General features: G+C 43.2%; 1 protein-coding gene across 2 annotated transcripts in view; it reads right to left on the bottom strand.

Annotated features, from left to right (window-relative positions):
* Positions 1–6769: 6769 nt before the first annotated feature.
* The window catches only part of SETD1A (SET domain containing 1A, histone lysine methyltransferase), an 83141-nt gene continuing 66489 nt past the window's right edge, over positions 6770–23421 (bottom strand). For both annotated transcript variants that reach the window (XM_077447224.1, XM_077447223.1), the window contains exons 16-19: positions 20715–20825; positions 19134–19253; positions 13775–13912; positions 6770–8975 (exon numbers count right to left, since the gene is read on the bottom strand). In XM_077447224.1, the coding sequence (XP_077303350.1) occupies positions 8802–8975; positions 13775–13912; positions 19134–19253; positions 20715–20825 (543 nt within the window). In that variant the 3' untranslated portion in view covers positions 6770–8801. The remainder of the gene's footprint in view (positions 8976–13774; positions 13913–19133; positions 19254–20714; positions 20826–23421) is intronic.

The raw sequence follows: 23421 nt of genomic DNA, 5'->3' as shown, positions 1-23421 counted from the left end.
ACTAAGCTCTTCAGTGCATACGTTTAGCTCTCTGCCCCCTGCTTTCAGACAACCATTATAAATTCTGGAATTTGAACAGCTGTAGAGGAAACATGGAGGCAGATAAACAGGTCAAACTTCTATAGTAGGATTTGGGTTATCTCTGTGCATCACCTAAAGCCAGTCATATCACTGGGTCAAGTGTATGTATGTGTATGTATGTGTATGTATGTGTATATATATATATATATATACATACACAGCTGGAAGTCCACCAGTGTGACACCCCTGTAATTGATGAGAAAGATACCGGTTAATCTGCCAGAAATCCAGGGAGCTCCCAACTCTCGGATTAAAACTTTCAATGACATTCTAACCGGCGTAGTGGGCCCTGCTCAGCCACCGTTCTCTTATACCTATGGTCATCTTCATACCATAAAGGTAAAGTGTTCCGTTGTGTAGCAGGGGAGGGGCTCAGGGCTGAGAACACTGGTTAGGATTTCAATAGAGCAGAAGCATTGTATTGCCAGCTCAAATGGAAGTTAGGAATGGATTTCTAGCAGATCAAAGCCTATTTTTCTGTACTTGCTGCTTTGTAGAAGGATAAACCTTGAGGGAATGTGCACGTTTTGAAGAAATGTTTTTTTGTTTCATACTTTACCTTTATGATAACCAAGGTGGTATATTGGTATTGGAAAAAAAAAAAAAAAAAAAAAAAAAAACACAAATTAGAGATAAGGTACTACAACCCAATGATATGCAAGAATCCTCCATAGCCGATGGGTGCTCAATGAGCAGTCGCACCGCTGCAGGCAAAATCATGAAGGAAGAAAATCTGCTACTCTTTGCATGCTCTTTAAAAATCATCGAGATTTTTGTTTCTCCACAGAAGACACAATATTGATACAGGAGTTGTTTACATGTTTCAGCCTGGTCGGCCTTAGTCATAACCATGACTAAGGCCAAAAAGGCTGAAACACTTTAACCACTGATGTAATATTGTGTCTTTAATGTCTCAACTGCTGGCAACAAAAATGAGTACACCCCTCATTCGGACATTCACGTGAAAATGTCAGAATTGTTGCCAAAATGTCAATATTTTGTGTGGCCATCATTTTGTTCCAACACTGCTTTAACCCTCTTGGGCATGAAGCTCACCAGAGCTTCACAGGTTGCCACTGGAGTCCTCTTTAAGGATACCCCACAGATGCTCAATAGGGTTTAGGTCTGGTGACATGCTTGGTCAGTCTATCACCTTCACCCTCAGCTTCTTTAGCAAGGCAGTGGTCATCTTGGAGGTGTGTTTGGAGTCGTTATGTTGGAATACTGCCCTGCGGCCCAGTCTCAGAAGGGAGGGATCATTCTCTGCTTCAGTATGTCGCAGTACATGTTGGCATTCATGGTTCCCTCAATGATCTGTAGCTCCCCAGTGCTGGCAGCACTCATGCAGCCCCAGACCATGACACATTGCATGCCCCCCCCCCACCATGCTTGACTGTAGGCAAGAGACACTTGTCTTTGTCCTCATCACCTGGTTGCTGCGACACACGATTGACACCATCTGAACCAAATAAGTTTATCTTGGTCTAATCAGACCACAGGACATGGTTCCAGTAATCCATGTCCTTAGTCTGCAGCAAACTGTTTGTGGGCTCTCTTGTGTATCATCTTTAGAAGAGGCTTCCTTCTGGGGCAACAGCCATGCAAAACAATTTGATGCAGCGTGCGGCGTATGGTCTGAGCACTGACAGGCTGACCCCCCCACCCCTTCAACCTCTGCAATGCTGGCAGCACTCATACATCTATTTCCCAAAGACAACCTCTGGATATGACGCTGAGCACGTGCACTCAACTTCTTTGGTGGACCATGGCGAGGCTTGTTGTGAGTGGAACCTGTCCTGTTAAACCACTGTATGGTCTTGGCCACCGTGCTGCAGCTCAGTTTCAGGGTCTTGGCAATCTTATAGCCTAGGCCATCTTTATGTAGAGATACAATTCTTTTTTTTTTTTTTCAGATCCTCAGAGTTCTTTGCCATGAGGTGCCATGTTGAACTTGCATTGATCAGTATGAGAGAGTGAGAGCTATAACACCAAATTTAACACACCTGCTCCTCATTCACACCTGAAACCCGTTAACACTAACTAGTCACATGACATCGGAGAGGGAAAATGGCTAATTGGGCCCAATTTGGACATTTTCACTTAGGGGTGTACTCACTTTTGTTGGCAGCGGTTTAGACATTAATGGCTGTGTGTTGCGTTATTTTGAGGGGACAGCAAATTTACACTGTTATACAAGCTGTACACTCAATACATTACATTGTAGACAAGTGTCATTTCTTCAGTGTTGTCACATGAAAGGATAGAAGAAAATATTTACAGAAATTTGAGGGGTGTAAAAATATATAATTAATATGTTCCTGTTAGCGAAGTGGTCATACCGGGATCATGGCTGTGGCGGCAACCATAATTCCAGTAAGCTTCTTTCAAGCCGGCAAATCTCTTTCCACTAAAAGTAATCCAAGTTCCGGTTCTGGCAGATGTAAACACTGCCCTTTTTTTTTTAAAGCCTGAGATTAATTTAATTTTTTTCCTCAGGCTTTCCAGCATAAGAGAGAGAGATGTGGAGTCTTATAGGTCAGTGGTCATCAACCCTGTCCTCAGGGCCCACTAACAGGCCAGGTTTGCAAGATAACTGAAATACATCACAGGTGTTCTCATTTGCTGCTCAGTGATTGCAGTATTCTAGTCTGCATCTCCCCCACGGTAATACATAAAACCCGGCCTGTTAGTGGGCCCTGAGGACAGGGTTGATGATCACTGTTATAGAGGACCTTTAACCTGTTGCCTACAGCAGAATGGCGCTGGTAGACAAAAAAGGGCATATAGGTGCGTCCCCTTTAAGCGGCGTCTATGTCCGCCGGGTGCCCACGATTGTGTCACGGGGAGGAAGAACGGGGAGATGCTTTTGTAAACAAAGCATGCCCCGTTCTGCCTAGTGACAGGACAGAGATCACAGCTCCCTGTTATCGGGAGCAGTGATCAGTGTCCTGTGTGTTGAAGCCCACCCCCCACCGTTAGAATCACTCCCTAGGACACACTTAACCCCTTCACTGCCAGTGTCATTTACACAGTAATCAATGCAATTTTATAGCATCGATAAAAACGGGACAATGGACCCAAAATAGTGTCAAAAATGTCCGGTGTGTCCACCACAATGTCGCAGTCCCGAAAAAATTTAATGAAAATAAAGCCGCCATTACTAACAAAAAAAATTTTAAAAAGCCATAAAACGATCCCCTATTTTGTAGGCGCTATAAATGTTGCGCAAACCAATCAATATACGCTTATTGCGATTTTTTTACCGAAAATATGTAGAAGAATATATATATCGGCCTAAACTGAGGAAAAAAATCGTTTTTTTTTTTAATATATTTTTGGGGGATATTTATTATAGCAAACAGCAAAAAAATATTGCTTTTTTTTGTTTGTAGCGCAAAAAATAAAAACCGCAGAAGTGATCAAATGCCAACAAAAGAAAGCTCCATTTGTGGGGAAAAAAAGGACGTCAATTTTGTTTGGGTACAATGTCGCACGACTGCGCAATTGCCAGTTAAAGCGACGCAGTGCCGAATCGCAAAAAGTGCTCTGGTAAGGAAGGGGGTAAAAATCCTTCTGGGGCTGAAGTGGTTAAGGCCTTATTTCTAGCACAAGGGATATTTACATTTTTCGTGATAGGAATAGAAGTGATAAAAAAAATATATATATATATATATATATATATATATATATATATATATATATATATATATATATATATATATATATATATATATATATATATATATATATATATATATATATATATATATGTTTTTTTTTTAAAGTTCCCCCTGTGCTCACATACAGTTGAACGCATACGTAGGTCGTACCCGCATATGTAAACTGTGTTAGCACCACACATGCGAGCTATCACCACAAGCGTCATCGTGAGAGCAATAATTCTAGCACTAGATCCCCCTCTGTAACTGTAAACTAAACTGCCTACAGAGATTTTAAAGTACCATAATTTGGCGCTATTCCACGATCGTATGCAATTTTAAAGTGGTGACATATTAGGTATCTATTTACGCTGCATATCACCTTCTATATCTTTCAAAAAAAAAATTGGGTTATATATTGTGGGGGGGTTTTTCTTGCATTAAAATTTGCAATTTTTTGGGGGGAAAAAAAGTTTTTGAAAAATTGCTGCGTAAATACCATGTGACAAAGAAAAAAAAATAGATATCTTATATAGATAGATTGACATTATCTATCGATCTCTCCATCTATAGAGAGATTACATATAGAGAGATTTATCTCTATAAATATATAAATATCTATCTATATACATACAGGCATACCCCACCTTTAAGTACACATTATCTCTCTATCTATATATACTGGCATACCCCACTTTTAAGTACACAATGGGGTTTATTTACTAAAGCTGGAAAGTGCAAAATCAGGCTCACTTCTGCATAGAGACCAATCAGCTTCTAACCTCAGCTTGTTCAATTAAGCTTTGGTAAGAACACCTGGAAGCTGATTGCTCTCCAGAAGTGAGCCTGATTTTGCACTTTCCAGCTTTAGTAAATAAACCCCATTGTGTACTTAAAAGTGGGGTATGCATGTATGTATGTATGTATGTATGTATGTATATATGTATGTATGTATGTATATATCTATATATCTATATATCTATATATCTATATATCTATATATAGAGAGAGAGAGATGGAGAGATCTATAGAGATGGAGAGATCTATAGAGATGGAGAGATCTATAGAGATGGAGAGATCTATAGAGATGGAGAGATCTATAGAGATGGAGAGATCTATAGAGATGGAGAGATCTATAGAGATGGAGAGATGGAGAGATCTATAGAGATGGAGAGATCTATAGAGATGGAGAGATCTACAGTGGTGTGAAAAAGTGTTTGCCCCCTTCCTCATTTCCTGTTCCTTTGCATGTTTGTCACACTTAAGTGTTTCGGAACATCAAACCAATTTAAACAATAGTCAAGGACAACACAAGTAAACACAAAATGCAATTTGTAAATGAAGGTGTTTATTATTAAAGGTGAAAAAAAATCCAAACCATCATGGCCCTGTGTGAAAAAGTGATTGCCCCCTAAACCTAATAACTGGTTGGGCCACCCTTAGCAGCAACAACTGCAACCAAGCGTTTGCGATAACGTGCAATGAGGCTTTTACAGCATCCTGGAGGAATTTTGGCCCACTCATCTTTGCAGAATTGTGCTAATTCAGTTACATTAGAGGGTTTTCGAGCATGAACGGCCTTTTTAAGGTCATACCACAACATCTCAATAGGATTCAGGTCAGGACTTTGGCTAGGCCACTCCAAAGTCTTCATTTTGTTTTTCTTCAGCCATTCGGTGGTGGACTTGCTGGTGTGTTTAGGATCATTGTCCTGCTGCAGAACCCAAGTTCGTTTCAGCTTGGTCGGACATTCTCCTTCAGGATCTCTTGGTAGACAGCAGAATTCATAGTTCCTTTTATCACGGCAAGTCTTCCAGGTCCTGAAGCAGCAAAACAGCCCCAGACCATCACACTACCACCACCATATTTTACTGTTGGTATAATGTTCTTTTTATGAAATGCAGTGTTCCTTCTACGCCAGATATGCTTGGACACACACCTTCCAAAGAGTTCCACTTTTGTCTCATCGGTCCACAGAATGTTGTCCCAAAAGTCTTGGGGATCATCAAGATGTGTTGTGGAGAAATTGAGACGAGCTTTGATGTTCTTTTTGCTCAGCAGTGGTTTTCTCCTTGGAACTCTGCCATGCAGGCCATTTTTGCCCAGTCTTTTCCTGATGGTGGAGGCATGAACGCTGACCTTAACTGAGGCAAGTGAGGCCTGCAGTTCCTTGGACGTTGTTGTGGGGTCTTTTGTGACCTCTTGGATGAGTCGTCGCTGCGCTCTTGGGGTAATTTTTGGGCGGCCGGCCACTCCTGGGAAGGTTCACCACTGTTCCATGTCTTCGCCATTTGTGGATAATGGCTCTCACTGTGGTTCGCTGGATTCCCAAAGCTTTGGAAATGGCTTTATAACCCTTTCCAGACTGATAGATCTCAATTACTTTCTTTCTCAATTGTTCCTGAATTTCTTTGGGTCTCGGCATGATGTGTAGCTTTTAAGGATCTTCTGGTGGACCTTACTGTGTCAAGCAGCTCCTATTTAAGTGATGCCTTGATTGTGAACAGGTGTGGCAATAATCAGGCCTGGGTGTGGCTAGAGAAATTGAACTCAGGAGTGGACAACCACAGTTATAGTATGTTTTAACAAGGGGGGCAATCACTTTTTCACACAGGGCCATGATGGTTTGGATTTTTTTTCACCTTTAATAATAAACACCTTCATTTACAAATTGCATTTTGTGTTTACTTGTGTTGTCCTTGACTATTGTTTAAATTGGTTTGATGTTCCGAAACACTTAAGTATGACAAACATGCAAAGGAACAGGAAATGAGGAAGGGGGCAAACACTTTTTCACACCACTGTATAGAGATGGAGAGATCTATAGAGATGGAGAGATCTATAGAGATGGAGAGATCTATAGAGATGGAGAGATCTATAGAGATGGAGAGATCTATAGAGATGGAGATAGAGAGGAATCTTCTAGCGAAAAATAGATTTTTTTTCTTTCTTCTTGTAAACAACAGTGCTGGAAATGGCCTGGTCTTCAAGTGGTTATTCAGGGTTATGAATAAAGCCGACAAAGCTGAAACGCGTTAACCACGACTGTATCGATAGTGTATTTTGTGGAGAAACAATAAAACTTGACGATTTTGAAAGAGCATACATGGAGTAGCAGATAGTCTTCCTTCATGATTATTAGAGAGCTTTTTTTTTCCACCACTTGCCCCTCCCCCTTCTACTGAACAGAAATCAGACACCAACACACAGAATGTTGTATACGTAATAAACTCGTGTTTCTACAAGAAACAAAGCAGTTAATATACAGAATATACAACTTTTTTTTTCAGGCCTGACACCACCTTTCCTTGGAGACCTGACTGCCTGCCGTAACGCACCTTCCTCCCACCCCGCTTACAAAGCTAAGCTGAAGACAACTCCGTCTCCACCAAAAAAAAAAGAAAGAAAAGAAAAGAGTCATTTGATAACAGCACCAAGGAAGGAACCAAAAAAAACAAAAAAAACAAACTAGATCTGGAGTCACCGGTAATGAGCGTTGACGGCATTTGCTAAGAACACATGTAACATGCCATTTAAAAAGAAAGAAAAAAAAATTGGAAGTAATAAAAAGCGAATCTCATCCGTTTCTCAGGTAAGGTGAGGAAGCAACAGAGAGACGCGCCGGAGTAAAATGAAAAGTGCTGATCGCAGGATTGATGGTGATGAATGAAGTCCTCACAGGTAAAATGTTTACCATTAAAAGAATTCCAATAAGTTAGGGCTAAAAGCCAAATATTGCTATACAAACCTGATTAAAAAGGAAAAAGGAGAATGAAAGCTGCGCATCTACTACAGATTGCAAAAATTGGGTAACAGAGAATTGGGACGCCTTCATCATTTGAAGATTAGGAGGTGTGAGTAATAAAACATACAGGAGAGATAGTATCTCAGGCAAATGGGTGGAATAAAGACTATAGATATTCAATACTGGCATCAACTGAATATTATCTATAAAAAGGGCACAGGGTGGAAGAGGGTTAATGCCGCGTGGGGGCTTGACAGTCTGTCGCAGCCATGTCATCTTCTATGACCAGTCCCCTAGGTATCTGTAGAGTCTGCCATCAGCCATATATACATATAAACAAAGCGTAGTGTGCACGTATTTACAGGAGTTGAGGGGCCACATCATTACAAAGACAAGGGAAAAAAAAAAAAAAAGGGACAGCCGCAGGACTGGTCTTTGTTGAGCTCCACCTACTGCAGGATCGGTCTTTGTTGAGCTCCACCCATGAGGAGTCAGTCTTAAAAAAAAAAAAAAAAAAAAAAAAAAGAAAGAAAGAAAGAAAGAAAGAAAGAAAACCACAAGGCGCATCCCTGTCTCAGACCATACAAGTAGAAGGTTTTTGTGCGTTACACAGTCTTTCTTGTGGCCACAGAGAACTAAAAGAAGGTACAAAGGTCACACCCATGACGGGTCTTGATAATGAGGGGGGGGTTCACAAGCTAAGTTTAGGGTTCTAGGAAAGTCTAGGACTTTCAGCGTAAAAGCCTGAAAAAAAAAAAAAAAAAAAAATACGGGAGGGTCCACATCTCTTGGCTGCCGCCCTGTATAAATAACATACTCCCAGAAAGGAATAAAAAGAACAGATAACTGAATTATATAGAAAAATAGGCCAATTAAAATGGCTAGCAAATAAAAAAATTAACATATATTTATATACAGATAAGTATCCCCCCACCCCCCCATGGGACTGAACGAATGAAGTGGAACGACTGTCACGGTACAGATCTGGTCAATGTTGTAAAGTATAGACGTCTTAACGCCATCTTAAAGTGCCATACATAGGCCAGGCTGCTAGAATATTCAGGTCCAGAGAAGAGAAAAAAAACATTCTAAATACCCACAAAAAAATACTAGGTACTGCAACGGGCACCGACCAAATGCCAAGTTGTCTTCATACTGGGGAAGAAAAAAAAAAATTTAGGCAACAGGCCTGGTTGCTTCTAAAAAGGTTGTCAGAAACAAGTCCTATGCCTATTATGACCTCCAGAGTCTGTCGTTTTGGCCACAGTAAGCAGTTATGCGGAACCCATGACCAGAACCTGCAACTGGGATTGCAGCTAATTCAAAGTCCCCCGGCAGTTTTCAGTCCCACATAAACAGGGAATTTTGTTTTCTTCGATGGGGAATTTGTAGTCGTAGGTGATCTCCTCATTGACGTTGATCGCCTGCTTTGAGTAGATGACAATTTTCTTTTGAGACTCGATTGTGATGACTTTGGCGTAACAATTAGGCTAAGGGAGAGGGGAAAAAAAAAAAAAAAAGTGTTTCAATATAAAAAAAAAAAACAATGCAAAGTAAAATCATACATGTTCAAGAATGAAATAAAATTAATATAGAAAAAAATAGCAGGTAAACATGAATGCTGCATCTGTCGCAGCTTCTGCCAAAGTTACAGTTTGTCATTTACAACTTTCAAAAGAGACCTACAGAGAAAACTGCAGTCTGCTCACATAATTTGTGGTAAAACCATCTTTGCCATTCTGAAGCTTCCCTCCAACCACTTTGCATATTTTATATATACAGCGATTCTGTACTTTCCAAATATGATGCAGAAATCTGGATGCAACCATTTTAACTGTGGGCAGCTGAAGCTGCTGCCTGCTCACTTCCTGGATTTACACAGACACACACCTCCAGCTCTGACAGGAAGTGGGCTGTATAAGGTTTTTACTGGCAGAAAAAAAACTAACCATTTCAAGAAGCATTTACAAAATAGCCAGATGTTTGTGGACGCCTGACCATCACCCCTACCTCTACAGTCAAATTCATGTGGTCACACCTCTAGATCAGCCTTTCTCAACTTTTTCAACACAGAGGAACCCTTGAAATAGTTCTCCGGTCTTGGGGAACCCCTGCTAAAAACGCTTTAGACAACTGTAAACTTCCAACCCTGCGGTGACAGTTTGAGGATGGCCTTTTCTGTTCCAGCAGGATTGTGCTAGATCTAGAGCCAGATCTATAAGGACATGATGTGAACAGTTTGGTGTTGAGGGCCTCAATTTGACCTTAACCCTAGCGAACACTTTTGGGATGAAATGGATGCCAAATGTGATCCAGGTCTTCTCATCCAAGGTCAGTACCTCACCCCACAAATTCCCAGAAGAAGGTAGTAGGGAGTTAGGGAATTCATATTAAAAGGCCAGGATACAGGAAAAGGATGTCCAACAAGCTGTGATGGTCAGGTGTCCACAAATGTTTGCCCATAAAGTGTATGTTCACAGCTGTCAATTCTAAGCGAGACATACCAGAGTATCAATAATTCTATCCACAGGGTTGTTTAATCGCTTGCCGACAGTATAACCTAGATCAGCGATGGTGAACCCTGGCACCCCAGATGCTTTGGAACTACATTTCCCATGATGTTCAACTACACTGCAGAGTGCATGAGCATCATGGGAAATGCAGTTCCAAAACATCTGGGGTTCCAAGGTTCACCATCACTATTCTAGATATATGGCGACAAAGCGGCTCGCCTGCACCAGATCACGTACCTAGTATGTCATCTGACACTTCCAGGTTGGGGGCGTGCACTGCCAGCGACCTGGCTCTGCTGTGATTTTACAACAGATTACCGCCGACACCTGCTGATTGTCCGAAAACACGCACAGGACAGGGCTCTGCCTATGTAAACAAGGCAGATCCCTGTCCTGTCAGCAGGGAAGTCAGATTTTGTTTCCATGCAAAGCAGGGAATGGAAGTGATTACTTCCCCTAGTAAAAGCACAACATACAGTAGACCAGGGGTCTCAAACTGGTGGCCCTCCAGCTGTTGTGAAACTACAAGTCCCATCATGCCTCTGCCGGTGGGAGTCATGCTTGTAATGGTCAGCCTTGCAATGCCTCATGGGACTTGTAGTTTCGCAACAGCTGGAGGGCCGCAAGTTTGAGATCCCTGCAGTAGACGAACACTGGCTAGGCACATATTTAACCTTTTGATCACCCTAGATGTTTAACCCCTTCCCATTCAGTGTCAGTAGCACAGTGACAGCGCAACCTTGGATTACTACTAAACAGAGACCGGATCCATTAAGTGAACAGTTAAGAGGACAATGGCATGCTAAATGAATGATGCAATAGGGAGACAATTCCAGGGATATTTTGATAACATGTGGCAGCCAGCCATTACACATACGCAGAGGTTAACACGTACGAACGCCAAATAGATTGATGTTAAAAGGAAAATCAGTACTATGAGGCCAAGAGAGCAAACCCTGGTCACAGAGGAGCAACCCAGGCTTTAGAATTAAGAACCTAGTGAGCTGTCATTTACGGCCTATAGCAGAAGTGATGTATCTGTAGGTAGCAAAAGGATAAAAGATGCTCTGCTGGGACAGTAAAAGCCTGTGCACACGCCACATGACGAACTTCTGGATGAAAATGACATTCAGTATAAGCCATGTCATGCGTGCCCTAGGCTACCGATCCCTGTGACTGACAGTCAGATCACAGGGGACCGCTCCGTCCTAAGCAAGGCTAAATTATGAATATTTCCTAACAGTTCACAATTAAAAGTCATGCAACAAACATTGGACAAACTTTTGCAAAAGCCCAGCAAACAGAATTTATTCCATACAGCTTAAAGTGGACCTTCAGTCATTTTTTTTCAACTTTCCATCTATTAAATCTTCTGCCCTTGTCGTTTTAACGTTGGATAGTAAAACATTTTTTTCTCTGCCAGTAAATATCTTATACAGCCCACTTCCTGTTTCTTGTCTGGTCATTATCCTAGGCTTATGACATCATGCAAAGCTCTCTCACTCTCCTGAGAGTTTGCCAGGAAGGGAGGGGGGGGGGGATGAGTCATAAGAAGACCAATGAGAGATGCAGAGCTGGAGGCGTGCGTCTGTGTAAATCCAGGAAGTGAACAGGCAACAGCTTTATCTGCCCATAGTTAGAATGGCTGCAGCCAGACTCAGCGGAGGGAGATTTCCGCAGCATATTTGGAAAGTTCAGATTATATAATAAAATAATATGCAAAGTGGTTGGAAGGAAGCTTCAGAATGGCAAAGATGTTTTTATTACAAAATATGTGAGCAGACTGCAGTTCCTCTTTAAGGTGACCCTTAGATGGAATGGAATTCGGCTGGTTCAGCAAGGACGGTCTGAATTTTGATCCATGTGTGGCCATTGCAGTTGAGCAGAAATTGATATGGTACCAATTGACTTCTGTTCAACCGCCCGGTCAAATAAAAGCAGCTTGGTCAGTGGGGTGCAGTGCTGATCTGTGTATTCTGACAGCAGGGGAGTCTCTGCTGTCAAAATACAATAGGGCAGGGTGGAGGATTCTCCCATCCACCTCAAATGCGGATGGGGTAACCAGTTAATTTTCATTCAATCCGCTGGCTGAACAAAAAAAAAAAAAAAAACCTGAATCACATATGGCCAGCTTTAGGCCCCATTCACACTTGCAAATAGGGACAGTCACCAATTACATGTGAGAGACCCAGTGAGGGTTCCCAGTAAATCAGCTGTGGGTGGCAGCCCCATTATAGGCAATAGGAGGCTGACAGCTCCCACAGCCAATAGCAGCTTCACCCAGGGTCAATCATTCGCAGGTAATCACTCCACGAGTCATTACATGAGAGCGGCTGCAATAAATTGCGGGAGCTGTCAGCCTCCCATTGCTTTCTTTAGGACTGCTGCCCACAGCTAATAATCTTTAGGACTGCTGCCCACAGCTAATAACAGGGAACCCCTCACCACTGGGTCTATGGCACGTATAGTAATAATCGATAACAGCCCCATTCGCAAGTGTAAATGGGGCCTAAAATTGGACTTCTTATAATCATTATGGCCCATTTACTTGGTGGACCTTCTAACTTTTTCCTGCACTGGAATCAGATCGGATCAGATTCCTGCCTGAATGCACAGTTCACACTGCGACCTGATCTGGGGGTGTCATTAACTTTGTACTGACAGCCGCAGCAGTCCGCAGAGAGCAGTGTTGCCTGCGAGGGAGCTGTGGGCACTGGAATCGCGCTGGTTCCCATATTACAATAGTGTGAACCGGGGGCTAAAGCCAAAAAACGTTCTTGCTTAATTCTGGACGGAGAAGAAAATAAACAAATTTAACACAAAAAGATGAAAACCACTGTCAGTTTATTTTTGCTGTCTATTCCCTGCTGAGGGGGGGGTTCCTTTCACTTCCTGTTCCAAGGATACAACAGGAAGTGAGAGTGAATCTCTACAAATTCAGGGAATTCCTGTCTTGGGAATTTGTCCCCAGTAGAAGATTCAACCTAGTCTCTAGTGATCACTGTAATATGTTGGGCTTTCCGTTATATTCTGTCTTCTGGACAAAGGTCACCAGGACAAATGGAGAGGGTGAATCTGTCCACCAGGGAAACAGTCGACAAAAGTTCTAATTAATCCTTCCACGCTTAAAAGGAAAAGTTCACTTTTTTTGAAAAAATAAATAAAAAATACATGCACATTTTTGGAGGTTAAAAAACAAAATGTGCATTTATTATTTTTTTGGAGCCTGTAAAAGCATTTCACCAGTGATCAGAAGATCATTGGCGCTATGCAGCTTCTCAGCAGATCTGCCAGTGTATTTGTGCGCCCGTACGGGTAAGCAGATACAATCTGACTAAAATAAAGAATAAACTACCACAGCGCCGTAGAAGTTCTTTGAAAACCCCAAGACAACAGTTGCAAAGGCTGCTGGACCTTGTAGTTCTCCATTGACGCAGACTGGCGGGTGGAAGCCTCGCTCGGCCACCTTTTTTAAATTGCGACAGCTAGCTGAGGAGAAGATCCCCGCTGTCGGATGGGAGATCAGGGAGATCGTGGAGATGCGGGGAGATGCGAGGCCAGTCCATTCATAACATGTTACGCTGTGAACATGGGTGTAACATGTTACAAAAGGTGAACTTATCCTTTAAGCATAAAAAGCTTTGGCTCTTCATAACTTTTAAAGCATCTCTATACATGGTGGAGATTGAAAGCATTCCTGAGATATTAAGTCATTAATGTCCCTTTTTAAATTTTTCTTTTGCTCTTGAACTCAAATAACCCCCCAGTACTCTTACCGTGCAGCAGTGATTTATAAATCTGGCCAAGTTGCCACATTTGGTGGCATCTATGATGGTGTCCTGGTCGACACGGAATAAATAGCTGCTTCCGATCCCTTGCTGGGCGTACCTCTTCTCCCTCATGTCCGCAACCACCTAGAACAGAGAAAACAGGATTGTTATCAGCAAGACTAGAAAGTCGTGCTAACCTTGCTCTTTCCTGGATCAGCCACTACAGTAGCAGCTGAAGAGGGGTTTTTTTCCCCCCCCGGGACCAGAATTAGCAGAGTGGCAGCAGTGTGGGTTCAAATCCCACCCAGGACAATATCTGAATGGAGTTTTCCTGTTCTCCCTATTGCTTTGTATGCGTTTCCTCCGGGGTATTCCGCTTTACTCCAAAAGACATGCTGGTAGGTTAATTGGTGTTGAGAAATCAACTTACGAGCAATAAATACCAAATGAGTAAATAACATTTTCTGAGAGAATAACGGCCAGTCCTCTGGGAATATATGATATGATATGATATTGATGTAAAAAAAACAGTAGAACAATGATTGTGCAATCATTTTATTCTACAGGGTGGTAGCTTTCATAAAATGTTAGGCGAGGGGCTTTGAGTAATCTTCATACCTAAAAGTGCATTGCAGGGGGAAAAAAAAAAAGCCTCCTGCAGCAAAAGGGTTAAAGTAAAATGTAATGCGGGTGACTGAGATCTGGCAGACAGAAGTGGAGATTACCATTATCCTAGCCTGGCATTCCATGTGAATGTTATATAATGGGTGTAGTCAGATCTGATTCAGCAATGCCTATTTTATATCTCTAGATTGAGAATGGGGAAGATTACCGGCTCTTGTGCAATGAACACCAGATACAATAACACAAGGAGATCAAATGATTGAAGCCTGAATAGTTGAGCTAATATTACATACATATACTTTACATAAACAACAGTCATCAGCTATAAGCTCACACAAGACTGATCATGGGGGAAGTAGACAAATATTTCTCTCATCAAGCACACAATGCAGAACAGAAGGTTCTGGTTCTTTACCAAGATGGTTTGAAGGGGGGGGGGGGGGAAATCACACACATGAATGAGGACCCCGATTGGTTGATCAATTCTAAAGCTGGCCATACATGAATAAAAATTCGGCCGGTTCACCGGGGACCGGCTGAATTTTGATCCATATATGGGCAACCTTGGTTGTACACCAGTATATCCATCGATTGGTGTACAAGCAGCCTGCCGGATTTTTTTATTTTTCCCCCCAAATGATTAGTGCCACTTGCTATAGCCAGCATCACCAATGATTGTCTTCTGCCGGAAGGGAAGGCTCCTCTCTGGCAGAACACAACAGCACTGTGGGAGGGATTCTCCCGTTAACATTGACCATGTTGATTGGGAAATCAGGCAATTTTCCCACCAAACTCATCTCTTCTACCCCCCCCCCCATCTAACAACTGGACATTTATTTTCACCATCAGCACATCCCCCACAGTTATTACCTCTTATGTCTCTTGACCTTCCCTCTTAGACTGTAAGCTCTAAAGGAGCAGGACCCCTCTCATTCCTCCTGTATTAAAGTGTATTGTATTTGTACTGTCTACCCTCAAGTTGTAAATCGCTACGTAAACTGATGGTGCTATAAAACTGCTGTAAAATAATTTTCTTGTGGTGGAAGGAAAGAAGGTTGCACAACCTATTGACTGTCTAGAGGCCCCTTCACACTGAACGCAGTTGGATGAATTTGAAAACTGAACTCCAACTGCATAGACAGGCCAAAATCCAGAATTCACATTATTGCAGTGCAGTTCAGTTTAAAAAAAAATAAAATAAAAAAAAAAAAAAAAAAAGGGAAGAAAGAAGGAAGAAGAAAGAAAGAAGAAGAAAGAAAGAAGAGAGCACCCTGCATTTTTCCACAACGCAAACGCAGGCAACATGCTTCAAATGCACTGCACCAAGCCTAAAAACGTATTGAAAACTACACTGCAAACGCAGCATAAAACGAATGAAAAGCGCGCCTCAAGCATGCTTCAAATGCATGTAAACATGCAGTCAAAAACACGCCGTTGTGTGCAGTTTCTCCATTGAGCTTCTTGAACTAAGGTGAGAAGCGGGGCGCGTCTTTTTCAATGGTATCACTTTGTTTTATGTATCCAAAAAGGTGTGTATGATGACATTTGACGTAGAAAGAGCCCCAAACTTTGTGGTTAGAATGGGGAAGCCGTACCAAAAACACAGTGCGCCACCCTCACATCTCCAAAATTCGCAGGTCAGTAACAAAAAGACAAAAATTTAAATCTTCTGCTAGGCATTCTTTGGGGCGGTGGGGGGGGGAGACGAAGACGACGACACATTTAGGTCACATTTCACACAAATGAGAGAAAGTCTGAATTCAGACATATCATCAACCTCCACTAAGACCCCTTTCACACCACACCGCCTATAGCAGTGATGGTGAACCTTGGCACCCCAGATGTTTTGGAACTACATTTCACATGATGCTCATGCACTCTGCAGTGTAGTTGAGCATCATGGGAAATGTAGTTCCAAAACATCTGGAGTGCCAAGTGTGACAGTGGGGTCACTTTGGACACAGGGTGAATAAAAGAAACCCCCGATATGGTCTGTGATAGCCATATTCAAGGCTGTATAATACATTGTATACTGTATGTGGGGGTTAAGTGTCATTGTTGTGAGGAATTAAGTTGTTTTGCATTTCTATTGTTCATTTAAGTCTATCCTTGTGTGTATTGTAAAGTGGCAGACAGACTGGCTGCTAACCCTTTGTGAAAAGATGTGTATTGGGTGGGATCGTTTGAAGCATAGCAGACGTCTTGGGATGCTGGGCTCTTGTTCATGTTAAAGCATGTGCCTTAGAATTGTGTATAAAAATACAATGTTGGTTTTTAATAAAGTCATTCCTACTACAGCAGAGACAGAGCGCGTCTCGTCTTTTTGCCAGAGGGATCGGCTCCTATAGGAAAGGGTCGTTTAACTGTGGATATTGGTACCGATTGGATGCGTGTCTCGGAGAGGGAACATCGCAAACGGCGTTAACCCCCTTTATATTAGGGGAGCCGTTACACCAAGGTTTGCCATCACTGGCCTATAGCGTGGGCAGTAAAACGCCGCCATTTTAGCAATGTTTTACCACCGGATTTGCGGCGCATTTCGGCCGCTAGCGTGGCGCTTTTACCTCCCGCTAGCGACTTTGCCAGCGGTATTACAGCGCTGCCCCATTGATGTCAATGGGGAGCAGCTGTGGAGGAGTGGTAAACACACCGCTCCTTCACCGCTCCAAAGAAGCTGCTGGCAGGACTTTTCCCTGACATCCTGCCAGTGCACTGCTGTAGTGTGAAAGCCCTCAGGGCTTTCACATTACACACTATGGTGCAGCTTCTTTAGGGCGGATTGCAGGCGCTATTTCTAACGCTATAGCACCTGCAAAACACCCTGGTGTGAATGGGGTTTAAGCAGGATGTGCAAGAGACACCCAATGATGAGGCGCTCTCAAAAATATTGAGGTGTAAATAGACTGGCTAGAGTCAGACTTTATACACATACCAACATTCCTGCGGTAATAGAGTTCCCTTCATAAAAAGTGGTTGCATTATTGTACAGGCAAATTTCAATCAGTTAGATGCCAAACATGTCTATATTACAACATGCACAAGGCTAACAATCTATATTAGACCTCCGAGAAATTAATAGTTGTATTTAGTGTGACTGACAACGGTAATAAAGTCCTGACCAATAAATAAATAAATAAATCGCATACTAGCACATTAAGACACCTGTAGAGCCAATCGGACCCCCCCCCCCCCCCCGCGGTGCACTGTCACCGCTATCAGGGCCTAGATCTTCACCCAGTCTTCCTTCCAGGTTTCCAGGCTCCTGCCGTTTAAATGGCTGAGTCACGATGACATGACTCCCACGCATGCGCACGGGAGTCCCAGTCACGGCACAACGGTGAGCGGATATAACCTGGATGGGTTACTTTGATTGGCTGGATAATCCATTCAAAATGACTGGATTGGTGCTTTGAACTATATAAAAGCATTCAGACTGGACAGGTTTGACAACCAATCAAGCAATACGTTAATTTTCAGATTGTCCCTAATCAGGTTTTACTGATTATAAGAACCATAATAAGGTAAATGTATTGAAAATGGTGAAGTTCATCACAGCTAGCTGCTGTAAATATGACATTCTATAGTGTTTAATAGAGCCAGTAGGTTATACTTTTGGCTCCTTAGATGGGTTCCCTCTGCTTCCTTACCTACTGTGTTATGAAAGGCCTTCTGATTACAGAGGTCAATAGCTCAAGCTAAGGTTTAGCAGTGACTCCAGCCTGTCTAAAATGCAACTGCTTGTTCTGTAAAATAACACATCACGCCCTTCGAAGTTTTTTCTTTTTTTATTAAATTGGACTAAGAGTACAGTTTTCCCTTTAGAGCCCAACTTGGATCTCCAATCACAGACATGTATAGTTTCCCTTTAAAACCCCAAGTCTAGGTCTGGTCACGCGATGCGACAGGATTCACTTCACCTCTTCCCTGGGCTGGGTGGTCTTCAATGATGTTACGCAATAATTGCAGGGTGCCGCGTTGACACCCCTTGATGCCTTACACTCACAGTATGTCCACCGTTTTGTGGCTTAGATTATGCTGGGCATCAAACTCAGAATAATGAACATCTTGTGGAAGAAAAATAGTACTGTGAGGGGCAGCACCTGATTAAAGGGGGAAAAAAAATAATAATTTTGCTCGGAGCTGGGCTTTAAAGCCGATTTCTGGGCTCCTCCTATCCCCTCATCCCCTTTCAAATGATTGCTAGCATTATACAAATACCCAAATACCATTTTTACTTCCCCAAGTCTGCGGTCAGGGGACTCTGCAGTCCCGAGTCTTCTTTCTGCTTTTATTTACATAAAGGCAGGGTTCCTCATTCAGGGGTTCAGGGAGCTGCCCATTCACTGTCCAGTAACGGGGCGAGTTAGCATGCAGCAGACACCAGCGCGAGGGACCAGTCAGCATGGGCACATCACAGCCACAGATTAGCAGTCTCACCCAGACAGTGGACTTAGGTGGCCTTACCTTGCTTCACAAGGTAAGGAAAACAAAGCGTGCAGGATGGACATTTAAAGGTTTAAAAAACTAAAAATAAATGGCGTTTGAGTGGGATTGATAATACTTTTCGGCATATAGATAAAATAGAACATGATGGATATTTCCATCGATTTTGAATATCAATACCTTATGTTAAGAAGTCATGAAAATGAATGTTGCAGCACCACCTAATGGATAAACGAAGCCTAACCTGGCTGAGAAAATGGACATAGCGCCACCATCTAGTGGCTGAACAAAGCCTCACCTGACGGATGTTCTGCCCGACGTACTCAATCACCATCTCATCAGCAGCGATGGGCTCCATGGCGAAGAGACCCCACTCATGAATGCGACTGCGGCCGAATCTCAGCTTCTTCTTACGGAACTGCAGAAGCAGATAAAACATGTTTGCAGTTTATTTATGGGCAATGTGTCATGTCCTACCAATTAGTGTAGCTGCTGACTAAATTTTTTTCTTGTAGCTGTGAAATCTTATTTTTAAATCACCAGGCAACTTAAAAAAATAAAATAAAAATAATCTCAAGTCTGCCATTAAAGGGCCATTGAGTGTAATAAAGCTTGTGTTTTCTGTAAAGTTTCCCTTTTTACAAATGTCATGTGATTGCACAGGGTTTCCTTTCTAGTTTCTACTGTATGTGTGGGTAGGGGGGGGGGGGGGCGTGTGGTGGGTGAGGGGGGGGGCAGTGATGGAATATAGTTGCATACCACAGTGATACCCACACTAATACAGGCTCCTGGGTTCTGACAGCCAATGTCGATCAAATAGCAAGGGGGGAGTGTGGAGAACGTACTGTATTTACATAGATTGCGACAGTTTTATCTATGCTATGGGCTCTGACACCAAGGCTGCTAGGAGCTGCTGTCAATCAAAATGCAGGGGGTGTGCCAACAGGGTTGGACAGAGACAGGGGTGTCAATCAGGCTGGCTACGTGGCGCACATACATACATGTAAGCTCCAATTACGAGCTGAGGGATGCAAACTGACCATGCCAGATCGGTTTCCATGCTTGGCCTGGTCAGAGTGCTGATAAAAGATACACACTCGAGGGTTACTTTGGGCACATAATGCATTTGGTGAATGTCATCATCAAGGCCAGCCGCACATGGGTCAAATTTCAAAAGAAATTTTCTTTTGAAAATCGTATCCAAGGACTAGTGGGCCAATTTTCGTGTGTCTATAAAATTTTAGTAATGGGGCATGTTGGAAGTTTATTTATTTATTTTTTAAATCATTTTCTAATCAATAATGGGGGAATCGTGCAAGAAATATAAAAAGAAATGCGCATGGAGCACAAGAAAAGAAAATTCCCAGGAAAAAAAGAAATTTCCCCGCCACGAAAATTATTTTCTGTAGCAGCATGGAGGTGAAACTGAAGGCTTAGCTGGTGGAATTTCCTTAATCAATGGTGGCGCCATCGGATCACAAAACACACGAAATTTCAGATTTTTTTTAAAGAAAATTTGTTCGGAATTTGACCCATGTATGGCCCGCATAAAAGGTTACAAACCCTTTAATCTGTTTTTATTTCTGGACACTTCACCAGAAAAAAAATAAAAAATAGCCACCAACTAGAGCATGGTCTATTTTCTGGCAGCAGTGAGACATTTGGTAATAGTGATGTGATATATAACAACATGTAAACCTTTGTCATGACGTGTGTCACAGCTGACAAGGCAAAGTTAGCAATGTACTGAAGTGCTGGCTGACTAAGCTTTTCTCAACCACAATATACATATCAAGTATGCATCATGTCCAATCCCATTACTAAAAACGTCAACATCGCCCTCTTGTGTTCAGAAGAATGAATTACAACCACTTCTTACCTTCAGCTGGTTGAGCTTTAGCAAGTCGCTGTCCAAAATTGAGAAAGAGCCAATGGCATTGAGTAGACGCCTTTGCTCCGAGCGGCGCTCAGACAACACCCTGTTTGTACCCTGGATTAAAAGAAAACAAACAAAAAAAAATGAAGAAAGAAAAACTATAGACTTGAAGCCTTTGGGTGCAAGAAGAGCCAAGTCAAGAAAACTTTGGGTGAACCTCATACGCAGAGTGCCTTTTTACACAATGCAGAGGATTAACCCCTTAAGTTCCACAGCGAGTATAACAAGCATGTTATTCTGCATATACAGACAGATTTTATGGTTGTGGGTTTAGTAACACTTTAAAGTGGAGTTCCACCCATTTAAAAAAGATTGTAGCCGCTGACTTTTAATAATCTTAGATCTTACACTTACTTGTCCCACAGTCCAGCGATGCGGGCACACGATGCCCCCGCTCCTCTCCACGGTGCCGACATTCTAAGTGTGGGCGCCCAGCTATGGCTTCACAGCTGGGCGCACAATGCGATTGCAGGAGGCGCGCGTGGTGAATGGCCAGGCAATCTTCTGGGACTCGTTATGTGTCCCAGAAGATTGCAGGGAGGGAGGGGGGGGGGGGGAGAGGTGAACTTCCTTCCAGCGCTACGGAGCCAGAGGAAGAAGTGGGAGCTTGGTGCTCTTAAAAACTGGGTACCCCCCCCCCACAAAAAAATGATTTGCCAAATGAGGTCAACAGCACTTAAAGGGGAAATTCCATTTTTGTGTGGAACTCCGCTTTCCTTTACAGGGAATACATTAGGCCTCTTGCACACTGCGGCCTAATAAATGCTCAGTTTTCAGTCATTTTTTTTTTACCAAGACCGTAAACATACTCCGTGTATTGTCAGTAAAAATAAATAAATAAATACAATACAGAAATCTGAGTTGTCGGTCAGTATTTTTGCATGTATAATGCACATGCCCTGCTTGTGTGTGCATACTTGCAAATACTAGCAAGTGATCTACAGCCCATCCTTGTGTTTTTTCTGCCATACATCAGTACAGAGTGCAAGAGGCCTCTAGGTAAAAAATGTTCTGCCTTTAGAACCACTTTAAAGAGGCTGCTTGACCGGTAAAACATGAAAACCTCCCGCATGGGTAATGGGTAGCCGCTAGCTGATATGGCAAGTACACAGATAAGGAGAAGTCTGTAGCAGTGCTGACGATGGTGTATAACCTGCTGTGCAATTGGAACTGATATTCTGTTTCTTCTTGTACCTAGGGGAGCCCTTTTCAAGTAGGGTCACAGGGTAGATGGGTTGGGGGGGGGGGGGGGGGGAGGAGGAGGAGGAGGAGGGAGGAGGAGGAGGAGGAGGAGGAGGAGGAGGACACTCTGTGCACATACAAGAAGTCTAGATAAAGCAGCAGGTGGTCTTGCAAGAGGAGGTCCCAACATCATTTTTTTTCCCCCTTTCAAGATTGTGGAAATCAATTAAAGGAGTTGTAAAGGCAGAAGGTTTTTTATCATCTTCATATATGCTAAAGAATGCATGAAGATAAAAACTTCTGTTTGTAGCAGCCTCCCCAGCACCCCTTACTTACCTGAGCCCCTTCTCTCTCCAGCGATGTCCATAGGTGTCTAAGTCATCCAGGACACTCGCCCCGATTGGCTGAGGCACAGCAGTGGTGCCACTGGCTGCTGATCAAAGTCAGTCAACCAATCAGGGGAGAGAGGTGGCGGGGCCAGGTCAGGGCTCAGTGTCTGAATGGGTACACGGAGCTCTGACTCGGCTCGGGTACCCCCATAGAGAGCTGTTGGCTGAGGAGGCATTGGATAGGAGGGAGGGGCCAGGAGCAGCAAAGAGGGATCCGAGAAGAGGAGGATCCGGGCTGCTCTGTGCAAAACCAACTGCACAGAGGAGATGAGTATTATGCCGCGTACACACGACAGAGTTCTGACAGAGTTCTGACAGAGTTCTGACAGAGTTCTGACAGAGTTCTGACAGAGTTCTGACAGAGTTCTGACAGAGTTCTGACAGAGTTCTGACAGAGTTCTGACAGAGTTCTGACAGAGTTCTGACAGAGTTCTGACAGAGTTCTGACAGACTTTCCGAATGAACGGACTTGGCCACACACAATCACACCAAAGTCCGACGGATTCAAACGTGATGACGTACGACCGGACTAGAATAAGGAAGTTCATAGCCAGTAGCCAATAGCTGCCCTCGCGTCGGTTTTTGTCCGTCGAACTAGCATACACACGAGCGGATTTCTCGGTAGGAACTGGGTCCGGCGGAGTTTCGGCGGAAAAATTTGAAACATTTCTAAAGTCTGTCTGATTTTTGCAAATCAAAAGTCCGCTGCAGCCCACACACGATCGAATGGTCTGCCGGAATTGTTCAGTCGGACCTTTGATGTTGAAAAGTCCGGTCGTGTGTACGCGGCATTAGGCCTCATTCCCACGAGGCGGATGAGCTTCCACAGAGTCCGCCTCTGTCCACCAGCTCAGCGGGAGATCTCTCCGTTGATCTCTGCTGAGCCGGCGGATGTCGGGTCCCTCTCTTTTCACTGAGCGAGGAGGGGGACTGTCGAGCGCCGCTGGTCTCTATGGAGAGATCGGATGAAAAAACGGACAGCATGTCAGTTTTCAGATCTCACCTGATCCGCCAGCGTCGGATCAGAACGTAGGGCCATCCGTCTGCTTTTGGCGGATCGGATGTCAGCGGACAAGTCA

This window comes from Lithobates pipiens, unplaced genomic scaffold (assembly GCF_037356315.1).
Source record: "Lithobates pipiens isolate NorthernLeopardFrog02 unplaced genomic scaffold, aLitPip1_a1.2 Scaffold_22, whole genome shotgun sequence".
Taxonomy (NCBI): Eukaryota; Metazoa; Chordata; class Amphibia; order Anura; family Ranidae; genus Lithobates; species Lithobates pipiens.
The sequence above is the reverse complement of the archived record's forward strand: the minus strand, read 5'-3'. Positions and strand labels throughout refer to the sequence as shown.